The sequence below is a fragment of the Erpetoichthys calabaricus genome, chromosome 13, assembly GCF_900747795.2.
Source record: "Erpetoichthys calabaricus chromosome 13, fErpCal1.3, whole genome shotgun sequence".
In the NCBI taxonomy this organism is placed as follows: domain Eukaryota; kingdom Metazoa; phylum Chordata; class Cladistia; order Polypteriformes; family Polypteridae; genus Erpetoichthys; species Erpetoichthys calabaricus.
This window is the reverse complement of record NC_041406.2, coordinates 99,901,176-99,918,766: the sequence shown is the minus strand read 5'-3', so window position 1 is coordinate 99,918,766 and position 17,591 is coordinate 99,901,176. Positions and strand designations below refer to the sequence as shown.

General features: G+C 43.0%; 1 protein-coding gene across 1 annotated transcript in view; it reads left to right on the top strand.

The window, feature by feature from the left end:
* Nucleotides 1-564: 564 nt before the first annotated feature.
* The window catches only part of LOC114663526 (fibrous sheath CABYR-binding protein-like), a 36,908-nt gene continuing 19,881 nt past the window's right edge, over nucleotides 565-17,591 (top strand). The window contains exons 1-2 of the mRNA XM_028817320.2: nucleotides 565-992; nucleotides 14,983-15,258. Of these exons, the coding sequence (XP_028673153.2) occupies nucleotides 902-992; nucleotides 14,983-15,258 (367 nt within the window). The 5' untranslated portion in view covers nucleotides 565-901. The remainder of the gene's footprint in view (nucleotides 993-14,982; nucleotides 15,259-17,591) is intronic.

Sequence of the window (17,591 nt, the reverse complement as noted above, 5' to 3'; positions counted from 1 at the left end):
TTGTGATTCCTAATAATTTGGTCAGTAAGTCTGCACTGCCCTGCTATTTATGCTCCTTTATCATTCTTTCCAGATTTAGTTTAGCTGATGTTGAATGAAAACCCTTTTTTTTCACCGTTATTTCTATAGCCAGGGCACAGCCTCCGAATCTCACCGAGTGGTCCAGAGCAGCACCGGGGGGTCGGCACTAGCCCGGCTGTACCGTTATGTCCCCCGTGAACGAGCTATTCATTCCTTTGTCATTATGCGGCACCGTTGAATTATTCAAAATGCTAAAGTATATGTGCGAATGTGGTGAGCACAAGTCGTTTGTAACCGAATCTCCAAACAAATAACGAAACAGGATCCGTTTCTTTTTAACGGGCACCACCAACATGTTGAACGCCCCGTCACTCATGCGTGTTCATATCTAAGTGTTAATATACAGTAAGCCTACTTAGATTCGGTGTCCCGTAGTTACGCATGTGCGCGATCGCACTTTTATTGCACAGTCATCTTTGAACCCCAGCAGCGAGTGTGCGGGCCAGCAGTAAACGGTTAACCCCGCGGCCGCGCGTGCTCGCACCCGCGCACGGGAAGGCGCCGTCCAGGTTGGGATGCGCAGCTTTGCTGTTCTTATGGCAACCGATCACAACAGTACAGAAAAGTAGGCGCTCCGAAAGTTCAGCTGAGGCGTGAAGCAAAGGTTAATGGAGAATAATGATGTCCACCGACAGCTGAAAATCCAGCATAACCCGTCCTCCGCCCTTCATACGAGACAGCCGGGCTATGTGAGCCACACAGCGCTCCTCATCCACGCACACGAAGCCTCCGTTTCTCCGCTCCGCAACCTTTGCCCTTCTTTTCCAGTTTTGCCTTGTAGTTTACTGCTCCACTGATCAGGATTAAATTCCCAGAAGGCATGGGCTGTTCCACCAGCACCCAGACGTTGACCCAGGAGGGTAACAGACCCGGTGTCAAACCTGCACAAAGCAACGGAGCCAACTTGAGCGGTGAGTTCTGGAGCCCGCCGCGGCGGGGCATGACGGGGGCGGCTTACCGGGGTTTGTGGGCGCCGTAGCTATCTGACAGCTACTCACGAGTTCTAATATCAATAATGATGGGACGCTGACTTGTGCAAAATCTGTATTTAGCGTCGAATCGTGCAGTTTACTCAATCTAACAGTCAATCGAATCTAAAGAGTAAGTCTCGGTCTCCTCGGCTTTGGGCGCACTCCGATTTTTCCGTTCTTTCTCCGGTTTGCATTGTAACTTGACCCGTCTCGTTTGCATGGCTGATTTCAAAACATCAGGATATTTCTAGAAAAGACTTGATAAATGTGAACCATGCAGTGAATAAGCACGTCTTATAGAGAGTAGGAAAAAACGAACGGTGGAGGTGAGAGCTGAATGACGATTCACGCAAACTGGGGAGGACTTGACGCTGACCATGGGGGTTGACCCCAGTCTCCTGAACCCGAAGTGTCAGCACTGCGCCGGCCCTTTGCTGATGTATCAGTCCTTTCTGGTTTTGTTTCTTTAGTTATATATCATAGCTGCTCCTTTTATCTTTTTTCCTTGCCTAATTAAAGGATGCGCGGTGCCGCAGTGGTTAGCGCGGCTACCGCTAATGTCCAGCATCCTGAATTCACAAGTCTTTGGGAAGTTTGCACGTGGGTGGGTTTTTCTGCCGTATCGCGAAAGACTTGCTGGGTTAACGAGTGATTGTAACTGGGCCCAGAGACAGACTGGAGCTAAACTGGTGTGGAGATGCTGGCATAGGCTGCTGCTCTGGGGGGTTTCTAGTATTTTGTGGAATCAAGGTCATCACTTCCTTATTTAATGGGTGTTGAACGTGCTCATATATGTAGAAAAACCTAAAGCTCTTTATCAACAAAATTTCACAGTCTGTATGAAAAAAATCAAGCAAGACTTGCATAGATGGTCAACCATTCATCTCACTTTAGCTGGAAGAATTAACATTGTTAAGATTAATATTCTTCCTAAGCCTCTCTTCTTATTTCAAAACATTTCAATATATATCAATAAGTCGTTTTTTAAAGAAATTAAATTCAACCATAACCTCATTTATTTGGAATTCAAAACATCCACGTATCCAAAGAGCGACCCTACAAAGACCTAAGGCAGAAGGCGGCATGGCTCTACCTAACTTTCAGTTTTATTACTGGGCAGCAAACATACAAACTATAAAAACCTGGACATTGACACAAATAGATGAACACACACAGGCCTGGTCTGTAATAGAAATAAAATCCTGTAGTACTTATTTGTATTCCTTGCTTTGTGCCCCAATAAATGCAAATTTTTGCCAATATACTAACAACCCATTTGTGCTTTGCTCACTCAGAATATGGAACCAATGTAGGAAGCATTTTAAGACAGAGAATCTTTTATCAGTGGCACCGTTGCACGAGAGTCACCTTTTTCAACCCCCGCAAACGTGCAGTTTTTAATGTCTGGAAAAATTTAGGATTAAATCACTTAGAGATCTGTACATAGACAACATCTTTGCATCCTTCGAACAATTCCAAATTTAACTTTCCCAGTAACACATTTCTTTCACTATCTTCAAATTAGAAACTTTGTCAAACAGGACCTGCCCGATTTTCCTCACCTCCCTCTATGCTGGAAAAAATATTTCTCAGTTTCAAGGACTCAGACAGCATTTCTCTAATATATAATACCATTTCACAGTCCCTTCCTTTCAAAGATCCACGAGGACAATGGGAAAAGGATCTCTCACTGAACATCTCAGAAAAGGAATGGAAGATAGCAATGCAGAGAATTCACTCGAGCTCCATATCCGCAAAGCATACAATTATTCAACTCAAAATTATATATCGAGCACATCTGTCTCATTTAAAATTGTCCAAAATGTTTCCAGGGTGAGATCCAACCTGCGAATGCTGCAATCAAGTCCCAGCCACACTGGGTCACATGTTTTGGACCAAAATCTTTAAACACCTTTCAGACGGCCTGGGGGTCCCACAGTGGCAGCTTGTACCTAAAATTAGTGGGGGTGCTGCTCCAGAAAATTTTTAGCCTTTGTTTTAAAATTGTGTAAAAGGCCCTAGTGTGTGCTTGGTGTGTTTGTGTGTGTCCTGCGGTGGGTTGGCACCCTGCCCGGGATTGGTTCCTGCCTTGTGCCCTGTGTTGGCTGGGATTGGCTCCAGCAGACCCCCGTGACCCTGTGTTCGGATTCAGCGGGTTGGAAAATGAATGGATGGATGGATGGAAACCAACATGTATAAAAAGAAAATTTATTCAGAAACCGGAAAAAAAATGAATCAAATAGAACAGCTGGAAGCAGGATGATAATCTAATTCTACACTTTATCACATTCAAGAATATGGTACACGGTTTTTAAGCACAACACACGCGGAGTAAAAAACAAAACACCACCTTCCACGAGCACGCCAGGGTGAGCACTGCGGGAGCGCCGGTGCCTCACGTGCAGCTCCCTATGTGCGCATGCGCACAACAGCCAAACACCACACCACTGGAGTTCCATACAAAGATTTTTGTATCTTTTTCAAAAACGGGGGATGGCTACTGACATTAAGCTTAAGGGTTATATATTGTACAAGTATAAAAAAAGAATTAAAGAAAAAAGGACTCATTATATTAAATGTTATCGATAATATCAAGTGGAAATAGGGGGTGCTGCAGTTCCACAGTGCCTATACGCGAGCCGCCACTGGGGTCCCAATCCTTCCTAATCCACTAACAGCTGTGTGTGGTGGGCTCACTGAGGGGCTTAAAGTGGAGAAGGACAAACAAACTGTCATTGCCTTTACTTCATTATTGGCACGTAGACTTATTTTGCTAAACTGGAAGAATCCTAACTCTCCTGTTTTAAGTCAGTGGGTAACTGATGTTTTATATTATTTGAAATTGGAAAAAATCAAATTCTCACTTAGAGGATCTGTGCAGAAATGTTTCCAAACCTGGCAGGATCTGATCAATAACGTTTTAGAATAAGCTTTTAAAGCTCTTAGGAAGCAGATTCTCCCCCCATTTCTTTTTCTTCTCCATTTATCTTTATTTACTTATTAATTCATTTATTTACTTATTTTTATTATCTTTAAGTTTTCCTCTGCTGGCTTAGCTCTCTTTCTCAGGGGTGGGGGTTGATTTGTTTTCAATCTTATGTTTGTAAAAATTGATTTGTTTGTATGGAATGATTACAATAAAATAAAATAAAAAAATCAAACTGGGGTGGTCCGCTTAGGGGTATTGAATGTGTTGATATAAGCACCTAACATCAAAGGGGGGGTCATTTGTGGGGTATTGGGTATGTTAGCATACGTATACAACATCTCAATCATGCAAGTAAAGCATTCTTTTTTGTGATGAAACATTTGTTGAAGTTTAAATAAATAACATTAATAAGAAACTAAAATTTATAAATAAACAATCAAAAGAAAAACAAATATGTAAATGCAGTAATAATAATAAAAATACAACTCCAAACACACTCACAAGATGTGCCCTGTTAAAAAATCTAAAAGGAAAGTGACCTGAGCGAAACTTAGGAGGCAAACGAGTCAGGACTTAAAAAGCAGAGCAGGAGAGCGACGGCAACCACAGAATTTCTATAATATAAAGGAGATGAGCCATTGATCAGCACCACGGAGAGATCACAACATGAGGCCTGCCAAGGTGTCAACGGTACAGAAACGTCAGATTTCCAGCAATAAGCTAAAATGTGTAATGACGACACGGCCAACGCTGAGAACTGAAAGGGGGTTGGGGGGTCTCAGTAAGTACAATTTGTAGAAGGAAGTGATATTAATATGGAGACCGTCAAGAGAAATCTCAGGACAGAAAACCCAGAATGCATAGTAAAGATGTACCCGGGATGCTCGCCTTGCAGAAGAGACAGGAGGGATCGGTGGACAGACCTAAACTGAATGTTTTGAAGAGTGGGGTTCTTGGATGAAAATAAAATAAAATAAAATGCTACTGAAAAGAGATTTCTGAGAAAGTGAGAGTGTTAAGGGAGGGGCCGAATTGGTGAAGGTCGATATGAGGCCTTGTACAGACGAGCATATCGATGAGGTAGAAGATAAAGAGAAACACAAGATGTGTGGATGGGAGGGAAGAGCAGAAGAAAGGGAAACAGCACACACTTTTAGAAGAAAGAAGACAACGGGACTTTAAATTTGGACCTCAAGGACTGCAATGTCCAGAGCCCAGCGTTGATAACAATGTCGCCTGGAGCTGAAATGCCTAAGGAGGCCAATGAGGCAAATAAAACATGATGGCCGCTATACATAAAGCTGTTGAAGATTGCAGAAAGTAAATAATTATTTCCGCATTTCTTTCCCTTCTCCATTTTTTATTTACCTATATATATATTTTTCCTTTCTTTTGTTTATTTTTGCCCTATTAAAAAGCCCTAAGCAATTCTCCTTTGGCCATGCTCTCCTTCTCAAGGGTGGGGTTTGATTTGTCTTCAATTCTTTTTTGTATAAATTGATCTATTTGTATGGAATGATTACAATAAAATTAATAAATAAAATTATTTAAAAAAAAGAAAATAAAAAAATGGAGCAGAAGATTATGGGCTAGAAACAACAGATCAGAGGCTTAAACTAACTCCGAGGCCCCCGCACTCCCCAGCCTATACTGCTGCAGGTCCTACCCTGGACTGGACTGAGAATGCTAACGTATCATCTAACACTGAACACATCTGGTAGAGTGGGATGGCTGCGGTACTAGTGGTTCTACTGGGCTCAACTGGGAATCCTGGCCCAGATCTCTCTAAGCAGGGCTTGGCTTCTGCTTATTGTTTTGGTTGTTTTCACATCCCAATGGCATCCATTTTCGATGAATGAGCATCTCTGTAGTGAATGACTGCTGGAGTCGGAGCGAGTGAGTTCACTCACCACGGTCTGCTACCTGCACTGAATTCCTCTAGCCTTATTATTACTATTATAATTATACGTTCATTTGTGTGAATGCCTTTTTTTGGTCAAAACTGACCGTGTAAAATATTTTTATGAAGTAGACAGGAAACAGGGAGGGAAAACCGCTGAACTCTCAATGACATACCATCGTGTTACATTCATTTGTTACAAAAGATGGCATGTGAACTGACAGAGCAATTTCTTTCAGTTAAACACTTGAAGACAGGAGTGTAATAAGAACAGGCTGCCAGTGACTGGCATATAGATGTAGGATTTTTGAGGGTGTCATGAGCACCTGGGGTGACACTTCAGGGCACCCACACCAGTGGACGGCTCTGTCGGGACTGTGCGGAGCGGAGCGCGGATACCGAAGGCTATTAACTATTTAAGGCACATGCAATATTAGACTAATGTCAGTCATCAGTTGATGGCAATTGTATGAATTATGTTGGAAACACAACACCATCACTCGCCATAAAGCGCCGAGAGGCTGTCTTGAATAATTGAAGAAGTTGAAATAGCAGGTTCAAAGCTTTTAGAAGCAATCCATAATTACAGCGTTTACGGGTCAGCGCTTCGGTCAAAACGGCAGGGCGATTTTCAAATGAGGTAACAACCTTGCATCTTAATTCCGTGTGAAATGAATTCAAGCAGTGCGATTCCTTTGTGGAGGTTGTTACAGCATCTACACTTTATACGAATGAATTAGCGCTGTCGGAGAGTTGCTGATGTTGTCGCACGAGCCTCTGATCTGACAGAGGTCAGCCATTTCAAGAATTTATCATGTGAGGATGAGACGACGCCGGTGTAACCGATACTGGATCACGGACGGAGCTGCAGACGTACGTGAAGCTCACTGAGTAAGTGACGCCGTGTGAGCGGGCGGGCGGGCGCGGAAAGACTGGAATGAGGTCCGTGGAGCTGCCATCCTCACGAGGACCGCTAGAGGGCCATGCGATGGTTTATTCATTTCTGTTAGAGAAAAGCCAAGCAAAATGACCCCTTTTATTGGCTAACTAAAAAGATTACAATATGCACGCTTTCGTCATCTTGCCTGAAGAAGGGGCCTGAGTTGCCTCGAAAGCTTGAATATTGTAATCTTTTTAGTTAGCCAATAAAAGGGGTCACTTTGCTTGGCTTTTCTCTACATTCATAATGGCTAACACGGCACAACACCCTAGTACTTCATTTCTGTTATTATTAAGTGTACTGTAGTTGATCCTGGTGGGTTTATGATTGTATGAACAGTTGGGGGTGCTCTTGAGCAGTCCCAGCGCCCAAAAAAACGCCAAAATAGACCAAAATTTAAAAATTATTAAAAGAAGTGTGGGGACTGAAAGATACAGAACAAAAATAAACAAAGAAAAACAAAAAGTACAGTCTATCTGAGCCATTCTGCATAGATCTGTGCCTTTCAACTTGGCAGTGTGGCTGCTCAGTGCCTACCTGTTAGTGCCCTGCATCTTAGTCCACTCTGCCTGCTCCTTCCTTTACTCTCTTCACCCTGAGCGCTTGTCACACTCTTCTTCCTGACGCCACTGACCTTCACTGGCTCCCTGTGTCTTCCAGAATTGAATATAAAATCCTACTAATAACCTACAAAGCCTTAAATAACCTCACGCCAAACTACATCAGTGACCTCCTCCATCACTATGTGCCTGTCTGCCCTGTAAGGTCCTCTGATTCTGGAAATCTTGTTGTGCCCCTCACTAATCTACACTCCATGGGTGACAGGGCCTTCAGCTGTATAGCGCCCAGACTCTGGAATGACCTAATGAAATTAATCAGGTGAGACGACTCCATGAATTCTTTTAAAAATCTGTTCAAGAAGGCTTTTAGCTCCACCTGACTTTATTACCCTTCTCTCAGTTTACTTCTCTGTCAAGATGCTAATGTAACCTGTGTGTGTGTGTGTGCGAGATCATCAGTTATGTTGTCTGTTAGGCTTTTCTCTGAATTCACCATCTTACTCTTCTCTATTTATTTATCTGGTTTAGTACAATGCTATATACTGTATACCCTGCAGTTCTATCTTAAACTCTGTGAAGTGCCTTGAGCATGGGAAAGGCGCTATATAAATAAAATGTAGTATTATTATTACATTCTGTACTTGTGGGGAATATTTGAGAATACAGTCCACTCCACACCTACCACTGACCAGAGTGAACGTGGCCAGCTGGAGGTGCCGATGTGAGCAGAGAGTAATATGTCAGGGAGGTAGTCGAGTCCGACTGTGTATGTGAGGTGGAGCTTTGGTCTTGGACATGTGGCTCAGATCATAGAGCACAGATGACAGAGCGCTTGATAATGTTTCATTTCATTTCATGTTTCATAATGCTTGATAATGTTTCATCTCCTACTGTATGGTCTGAGGTAGAAGGGTGACCAAGGTGTTGTGCCTTCGTGTGGATATAAGTTAAAATACTGTCCAAGGAGGTGACCTCATGGCAGAGAGAGCTCTCAGCAACCCACTGGGGGGCTGTGTTTCCTTAAGGATGTTGCAGGTCATTCCTGATACCTGATGGTCGTGATCAAGTCATAATTTGGGTGAACTCATGGTGGCACCTGTAGGCTGCTACTTCTATACATGTGACAACTACTGTCGCTGTGTTACTCGGCTTCAGCCAGGACATTTTGTGAGACAGTAGGCGTCAGGTATAGTGCCTTTGGTTAAATGGGACTATCAGAAGTACTATGGAAATAACTAAGTAACTTTTATGTACACAGTTTTTTGTTTTTTTTGAGCAAGTCACTTCACCTGTTTGTGCATCAATTGGAAAAATAAAAGAAATGCAACCAATTGTATCTCAGATGTTGTAAGTCGCCTTCACTAAAGGAATCAGTCAAGTAATAAGGAATGACAATAATATTAGGTCACTCATACTTGGACATACAATATACAATTGTCCATTAGTAAAACACTCCTGCATTAGAGCCATTCCTGCTTTTCCTAGTGACTTCACGTTTTTTGATGGTCACTGCAAAACACGATTTTACTGGAAAGTCTATTCTTTTGAACTGAAACTGGTAAGAATAACGTGAAATTTGGGTGTATCGTTATTATCATTAAATATTAGATATTTACAATTTTCATTTGTTTGTCATTCACAAAAGTACAGTATTTCTTTTTGTGTTATTCATCAGTTGTATGGGAAGCAGTGCTTGAGGTGGTTAAGTCCCAGGACGCTATGATGTGTTACTCTGATGTGTCAACGTAAAGAGCGAGGAGCGCAAAGCAGCCATAGCACAATACAATTTCTGTGGTTTTCCTGTTAGAAATTCAAACACCACAATCCAAAACCAGTGCTGTGGTACTGCAAGATTTAAGTGCTGTAATTGAAGAATGGTGGCGAGTAGTTGTAGTTTCAGCATCGTGACGAAGAGCTGGAGATAGATAGATAGATAGATAGATAGATAGATAGATAGATAGATAGATAGATAGATAGATAGATAGATAGATAGATAGATAGATAGATAGATAGATAGATAGATAGATAGATAGATAGATACTTTATTAATCCCAATGGGAAATTCCCATACTCCAGCAGCAGCAGCATACTGATACAATAAATAATATTAAATTAAAGATTGATAATAATGCAGGAGAAAAACAGACAATAACTATGTATAATGTTAAATGTTAACGTTTACCCCCCCGGGTGGAATTGAAGAGTCACATAGTTTGGGGGAGGAACGATCTCCTCAATCTGTCTGTGGAGCAGGATGGTGACAGCGGTCTGTCGCTGAAGCTGCTCTTCTGTCTGGAGATGACACTGTTTACTGGATGCAGTGGATTCTCCATAATTGATAGGAGCCTACTGAGCGCCCGTCGCTCTGCCACAGATGTCAAACTGTCCAGCTCTATGCCTACAATAGAGCCTGCCTTCCTCACCAGTTTGTCCAGGCGTGTGGCGTCCCTCTTCTTTATGCTGCCTCCCCAGCAAACCACCACGTAGAAGAGGGCGCTCGCCACAACTGTCTGATAGAACATCAGTAGCATCTTTTTGCAAATGTTGAAGGACACCAGCCTTCTAAGGAAGTATAACCGGCTCTGTCCTTTCTTACACAGAGCATCAGTATTGGCAGTCCAGTCCAATTTATCATCCAGCTGCACTCCCAGGTATTTATAGGTCTGCGCCCTCTGCACACAGTCACCTTTGATGATCACAGGGTTTCCATGAGGGGCCTGGGCCTCCTAAAATCCACCACCAGCTCCTTGGTTTTGCTGGTGTTCAGGTGTAGGTGGTTTGAGTCGCACCATTTAACAAAGTCCTTGATGAGGTTCCTATACTCCTCCTTCTGCCCACTCCTGATGCAGCCCACGATAGCAGTGTCGTCACCAAACTTTTGCACATGGCAGGACTCCGAGTTGTATTGGAAGTCCGATGTATATAGGCTGAACAGGACCGGAGAAAGTACAGTCCCCTGTGGCGCTCCTGTGTTGCTGACCACAATGTCAGACTTGCAGTTCCCAAAACGCACATACTGAGGTCTGTCTTTAAGATAGTCCACGATCCATGCCACTAGGTATGAATCTACTCCCATCTCTGTCAGCTTGTCCCTAAGGAGCAGAGGTTGGATTGTGTTGAAGGCGCTAGAGAAGTCTAGAAACATAATTCTTACAGCACCACTGCCTCTGTCCAAGTGAGAGAGGGATCGGTGTAGCATATAGATGATGGCATCCTCCGCTCCCACCTTCTCCTGGTATGTAAACTGCAGAGGGTCAAGGGCGTGTTGAACCTGTGGCCTAAGGTGGTGAAGCAGCAGCCTCTCCATGGTCTTCATCACATGTGATGTCAGAGCAACAGGCCGGAAGTCATTCAGCTCACGAGGACGTGATGCAGCAGAACAGATAACCAAGATGAGATGTATGCGTCTAAGAGTGCCAGCAGTCGACAGCAGAAAACAGCACTTGCTAACCACTGGGCTCTGAATCTTTTTTGGGATTTGTTGAAATTTTCCTTCCATTTCACAACATGATTATGTCTCTTATTTCCTATCCTGGACACCACCCTGTCTTCACTCATCAATCCATCGTATTGGTTAGAGGAGCCATTTGTGTTGGCTCATCAGTCTCTTCTACTGCATTCTACGTTTGCATAAAGCACGCGGTTAGTGCAGCACAGGGCACACACACACACACACACACACACACACACACACACACACACATACACGGGACAATTTAGGACGCCAGTACACCTAACCTGCATGTCTTTGGACTGTGGGAGGAAACTGGAGCGCCCGGAGGAAACCCACGCAGACACGGGGAGAACATGCAGACTCCACGCAGGGAGGACCCAGGAAGCGAACCCAGGACTCCATACTGTGAGGCAGCAGCGCTACCACTGCGCCACCGTGCTACCCCCCTAAATACTGATATATCGAAATGTCCTTTCTTAATGGATACCTAGTGCCCTAAATGTACCATTCTGCTAGATTTCAGCCTTTTAGGTAAATTGGAAATAGTGACCCCTGTTACCCTGTAGTTAGGATATAGCGGGTTGGATGATGGATGGATTTGTTGATGAATGAGTGAGTGAGTCAACTTTTCATTATTTATCTACACCAGTGTTTCCCAACCTCAGTCCCGAGGGCCCACTGTGGCTGCAGGTTTTTGTTCCCACGAGCTTCTGTTTTTAAATTGGACTCCTGGACTAATTAAGTGATGTGTGACTTCCCAAGTTCTGTGTTTTGGGAACAATGTAGAAATTAGAAAACTAAGTTTGGAAAAATATATATATATATATTGTGGCAGACGGCTGGGAATCCTACCCAGCCGGGACACCTGGACGGTCCACGAGAGGGTAGCCGCCCTGGTCTGCATGGGGGCCACCAGAACAGAGCTGGGAAGCTCATCCTTGTGGGAGGACATGGCCACCGCGCCTGGACGGTCGTGGAACCCTGGATGGCAGCACTTCCACCACACCAGGAAGTGTCATCAGACGGAGCACCTGGAGCCTTTCCGGGTTACTATAAAAGGGGTCGCCGCCCTCCAGTAGATGAGCCGGAGCTGGGAGGAAGGAGACGGAGCTTGTGAGGAGGGAGTAGAGGCGACAGAGGAAGAGAGACAGTTGGTGACTAAGGCATTGTGGTGCTGTTTAAGAATAAAACGTGTGCGTCTGTCTGTCTGTGTCTGGGGGCTGCCTTTACACAATATATATATTAAAATGTACCAAGCAGTTATATGGGAATAATGTATTTATTTTCTTTTTAATAATATTTTCATCTTGATTTTCATTCTACTTTTCTAGGTGTTCTAATTGTTTAATTAATCCGTTATTTACTAATTAGTGGGTCTGATGCTAAAGTAGCTGCAGCCTTTCACAATTCCGTGTTGTTTGCCTGCGTGTCTGCTCTGCTCGTTTTTAATTGTCACTAATAAGATACAATGAAGGGAGAAAACTGCACAGAGAAAGGGCAAAATATAATAAAATGAACAAAAGAGAGTTAAGCATTTCAATCTATAGCAAAAGCAGAAATATTCCTAAATGTCTTATAAATGTAAAAATCATGCTACTGTGCTTTTCTGAATGTCAAATAAAATAAAAATAATACCAGCTACTTAAATGAGATCAGGTGTTGTCACTGATTAGGAATCTGGTTGGAAGAAAAACCTGCAGCCACAGGGGTTCACCGGGACCGAGGCTGGGAACACTGGTCTACAGCGACACTACTACTGCTATACTGTACTGTATGTCAGAAAATAAGGAGTGTAATACCAGCTATAGCCACAAGAGGGTGAGGAATAGTCGAGGCCTTGTAGCAATCTTCACAGTTATTCTTGATGCAGGGTCATTGAAGGGTCCAGCTGTTTTCATTGTCCAGGAATAAAAGGCCTAAATTGAGTGGTCAACCACCAGTTTTTCTTTTTTTTTTGGTTCCAGGAGAAGTTTAATAAAGAGGGCATGGTCTTTGTTTTGATGTCTGGAATGGTTTACCACTTCCCAGAAACTGCAGGAGGCTCTGTATCTGTAACAGTAAATACAAGCCTGTGGTGATATGCAGATATGCAGTGTTTGTTATGCTGGCTACATTGCAGGAGAAGGACCAAAAGAAGAAACGTACATGAACAAAGTCAAAAAACAAGTAGTGAAAACAACTATTATAAGGGTCAAAAATCAAAAAAGATCAAAAAAACAAAAAGACTTACAGAAAGAATTTTGTATCAAAGTGTCATGTTATCCACTGTGATAAAGGCGCTATATAGTGCACAGACTCACTCAGAGGTACGTGTAAAAACACACAAGACTTTTGTTTTCTTCAGCTGGAGGGCACGTCTTCCCCATGAACCCCCCCAGCCACAACACAGTCCCAGAAGCACTTTATATAAACCACACAACTCTCCACCTTGGCACCACCACTCCTCCCAGGCAACCTCATCCTCTTCTTCCCAATTCTGGCTCCTGATTGGTGGATGAATTCCCTTTTTATAGCCCACCCAGAAGTGCTCCAGGTGCTTGATCACCTGTTGCTAATTGCACTTCCGGGCGGGCTGTAGAGGTGTCCAGGTTGGCTCCGGGATCCATGCAGCACCCCCTGGCGGCCACCCCAGATCCCCACAGGGCTGTGGAGAACTCCATCTCCCATGGAACCCTGCGGGAAACTGAGGCACCATCGTCAGCCAGAGGGGCTGCCACCAAGCGTCCCGGGGGAGGTACTGAGGAGCCCATGGCTGCTCCCCTGGAACATAAGTAGAAGGGGCATCTCAGCCGGGCATGGGATCACGCCACCCACCACACCACAATTCCAGATAGGGAAAGGCTGTCACCCGTCACATCAATGACGTCAGAAATCTCAATGTCAGAGACCAAAAAACAGATGTGTCCTATACAAAATGGCCTTGAAAACAGTGCAAAATAATTTTTGTAACTTTAAATAAGCACAAGTATCTCAAAACTAACTTCAGATATGGATTCTGCATACTTAGAAGCCCACACCTCCATAAAAAGACGCGAGTTAAAGTCCTATAAAAATGTAATAATGGTTACACTCATAAAAGCGTTCACTTGTGAGTTTTCAGAGCTCCGAGGTGTTTACAATTTTACCTTCCACTTCAGTGCGTTCACATGAATTTCTGGTCAAACTTTTAAGAGGAACGTGAAGTTGCTGTTGATTTGTTACTTAGTCTGCAAAAAAAGCAAAATGTAATGGTGCATTCATTCGCTGTAAATTCTATTTGACCACAAAAATGGTACTTCTGGCCCAGTCAGTTCTATTTTTTTTTTATCTTATACAATTGACAAAACTTGAAAGGCCAGTGTTAGTTCTTCAATTATGTTCTTTTCCAACTAGTACAACTCATAGCTCCAAGTTCACAGGAGTTCACATGGAGTGTCTGACGCCGCAGCAGTAGGCAGCCAGACCTTAGTCAGGTGGATGGCCAGTATTAAGGCAGCATAAAAGCTTTGTGTTGAGCGAGTGAGGACCTCGGGGACACTCCATGTATGTGTGTGCATGTTAACATGTGAGACTCTTTACGTATGTATGTGTCCAAGAACATGCCAACATGTGCACGTGTGTGTATTTATGCAGGTGTGTAACTGAGAGTACACACATGGCATGTCTCTGCCCGTCCATGAGTGCTTGTCCCCAGGTGAGTTGTTGACGGTGTCTGCGTACATTTTAGTCTCAGTCTTTGTATGCATGAATGAGAGTATAGATGTGTATGCCTGTGCTCACTGGTGTGCCCATACATGTGCTCATGTGTCTTTGCCCTTGCCCCAATCACCACTTGAGCACTGTTTCCTAATTGACATCTTCCTTTGTTTTAAATGGGGCGGTTCTATTCAATAAGGGCGCACACAAAAAGGCGAGCTTCAAAAGGGCGACCTCAATTGGGCGCAGCGAATAAAGGCAAACGCAACAAAATTATTACAGAAAATTTATTAGATAAAGGCAATGATTGAACGTATAAAAAGGCGAAAGCAAGAATATTAAAACATTCGCTCAACTGAGGTCGCCCTTTTGAAGCTCGCCTTTTTGTGCACGCCCTTATTGAAGGATACCAAATGGGTTCACCAACCAGCCTCTAATTCTGTGCCCTCTTTTTTCCTGCTTACACCCCCAGGGCCAGAAAATGGGCAGATCTCCGCAGAAAGTGCAACACTTCCTGATCCGTCTGGCTTTGACCCGGCAGAAGAAGGGACCGTGGTGGAGAGTGAGCCTACTGGAGAAGGCCAGCCATCAGAGGAGCCCACGGAAGAACTGCAGGCTGATACAATAGAGGAGGAAGAGGCAGTTCCTCCAGAGGATGAGGGTGTAGCAGAGCCAGACCCACCGGCAGAATCTACCAGAGAAGAAGAGGTGGACGACTTGACAGCCCTAGAGGAGGAGCCCACTGCAGGTCAGAGGCGAGCTGCTGGGAGTGAGGAGGGTCAAAGGTGCAAACTGGGGGCAGAAGGTCAAGTGCAGTGGCTTCCAGCTTCCAACTTTAGCCCTGCTACCATATCAGGGAGCCACAGAAGTGCTGAGTTAGGCCTCTTCTACTTGTTAGGAACTTCCAGCATGTAGATGGCTGTTCCTGTCATGATTTTGGACACTTTATCATTTTTCCTAGGCTCTGTATCACCTATTTTCTTTATTCCTTTTGCTTGTTAGAGGTGCCAGGTAGAATTTAATAATTTATTTTATTATTTTTTTTGAATTTGTTAACATTTTGCAATGGTTATTAATTTTTAACATCTTGGCATACTGCCATTTTGGTTTTGTCATAGTCATTGTTATTTTGTGAAATCAAAGGCCACGAAGGAGTAGATAGATAGATAGATAGATAGATAGATAGATAGATAGATAGATAGATAGATAGATAGATAGATAGATAGATAGATTATGAAAAAAAACGACACAAATATTCCACAGTGACTAGGAGTATTTCAAAATGTTTTCAGGACAAAGAATTTTGTGTGCTTTTGTGACTTCAATTTTTACTTTTGTTTTGGTTTAGTTCCCCTGAGTTTTCTGTCTCTCAGTTTTGACCTTAGCTCTCCTTTTGAAATACGATTTTGTTTAGCCCATCTGCTGGTCCTCTCTTTTATTCTGTCCATCCAGGCAGAACACTTTCAGTTTGTACCTGTTAGGATTTAGGGTGTTTTGAATATGCTGAGTCAATTTCTTGCTCGTACTTTAATTAATGTCAGTTGAAAGAGGGCGAGACATTAATTACTGATGTGCCACCATTAACTAGAAATCAGATGACCAGCTGAGCAAACAGAAGAAACCAAGTGAAGACAAAACAAGACACGCTTCAAGATAGTTAAACTTGTTCTGATCTTGTTTCATTGTTCACTGAGACAGCACTTAAACCTGAGAATCATCTCCTCTAAATTTCCTATTTAAGATGGTGGCATACTACTAGTAGTTTAGGGATAAACATAAATGTTTATTCTGGGGAGAATTAAGCTAGTTTAGAATTAATTGGGAGCCTGGGCTTTGTGTGCTATTTAGAGTATGAATTCTGGTTTGTGTTTGGGTTTGGTTATGTAGTAGGGAAGCAGCACAGAAAAGATGAGGTTGACACAGAGAGAAATCAACTGATGTCACCAGGAAGCTCACAGTGTTCAGAAGTAGCGTCTCCACAGGTGACTACTGGAACTCTCCATTTAGTTCATGCTACACAAAGCTCACTTCTGTGCCAAACGCTGTGGGTTCCTGGCTCACAAGTGGCAGTTCACCACAGTGCAAACATTCAAACTGAGATGCTTTGAGGTGTGAGACATGCATGGGATTTGCAATGTGGAAAAGGAGGGGCGGACACGGGGAGACATCAGCTGATTCACCATGAAGTACTCCACTGACTGTGCTCAGAGACGGTCTGCACAGGTGACTGTTCTTCTGAGCCAGATGTAGCAGGTTAGCGGTTGGCCAACAGCAGTCACACCAGTACAAATCTTCCAACTATGATGTTTTGTGGTGTGAGCCCAGGCACTTTAGGTTAACTGGTTTATTTTTTTGACCCTGGCAAGTTTAGACTTTGTTTTACTCTCTTATTTTCTGGACCATTATTCCTACTTTGCCCCGGTGGCCTGCTTTTTTTAAAGGTTCATAATTCCATTATTAAAGGTACATTCCTTCATTAAAAGTCCAGGTCTTTAATAAAGGTGTTTTATTAAGGGTCCATTACTACTGATCCTCTGCCTTTTTTGACCCTGCCCTGTTTAGACTTTGTTTTACTCTCTCATCTCTTGGGGTCTCGTTTATAAAACTGTGCAGATTCAAGCATAAAAATCTGTATATGCCAAAAAAAAATTGATTTTTAATATCTGACATACACACATTTCTAGTCAATGTACCGTTATAAACAATCATATTGTAAATATGTGCACATTAACACGCCATTAACTCCAGCAGGTTGTTACCCTAAAACAAATCTACTTGAGGTATGACAATTAAGGTTTAGGTTTAGGTTTAGGTTTCTTTATTTAGTCATGTTTACACAGGAAAACATGAAATTTGCCTTCTCAGTTGCATCTAGTAACAGGTAACAGACAGAATGAAATAAAACAGACAAATAGAAATAAGAAAGGTTAAGGTAAGGCAGTTAGATAAAACATATTTATACCAAAAAAAAAAAAAAGTAACAGGATATATATCAAAACCTTAAACATTATCTCCGATATTTCTTATTGAAAAGTCGTATGGCACAAGGAAGAAAGGAGTTTCTGGAGCGATTTGTGTGGG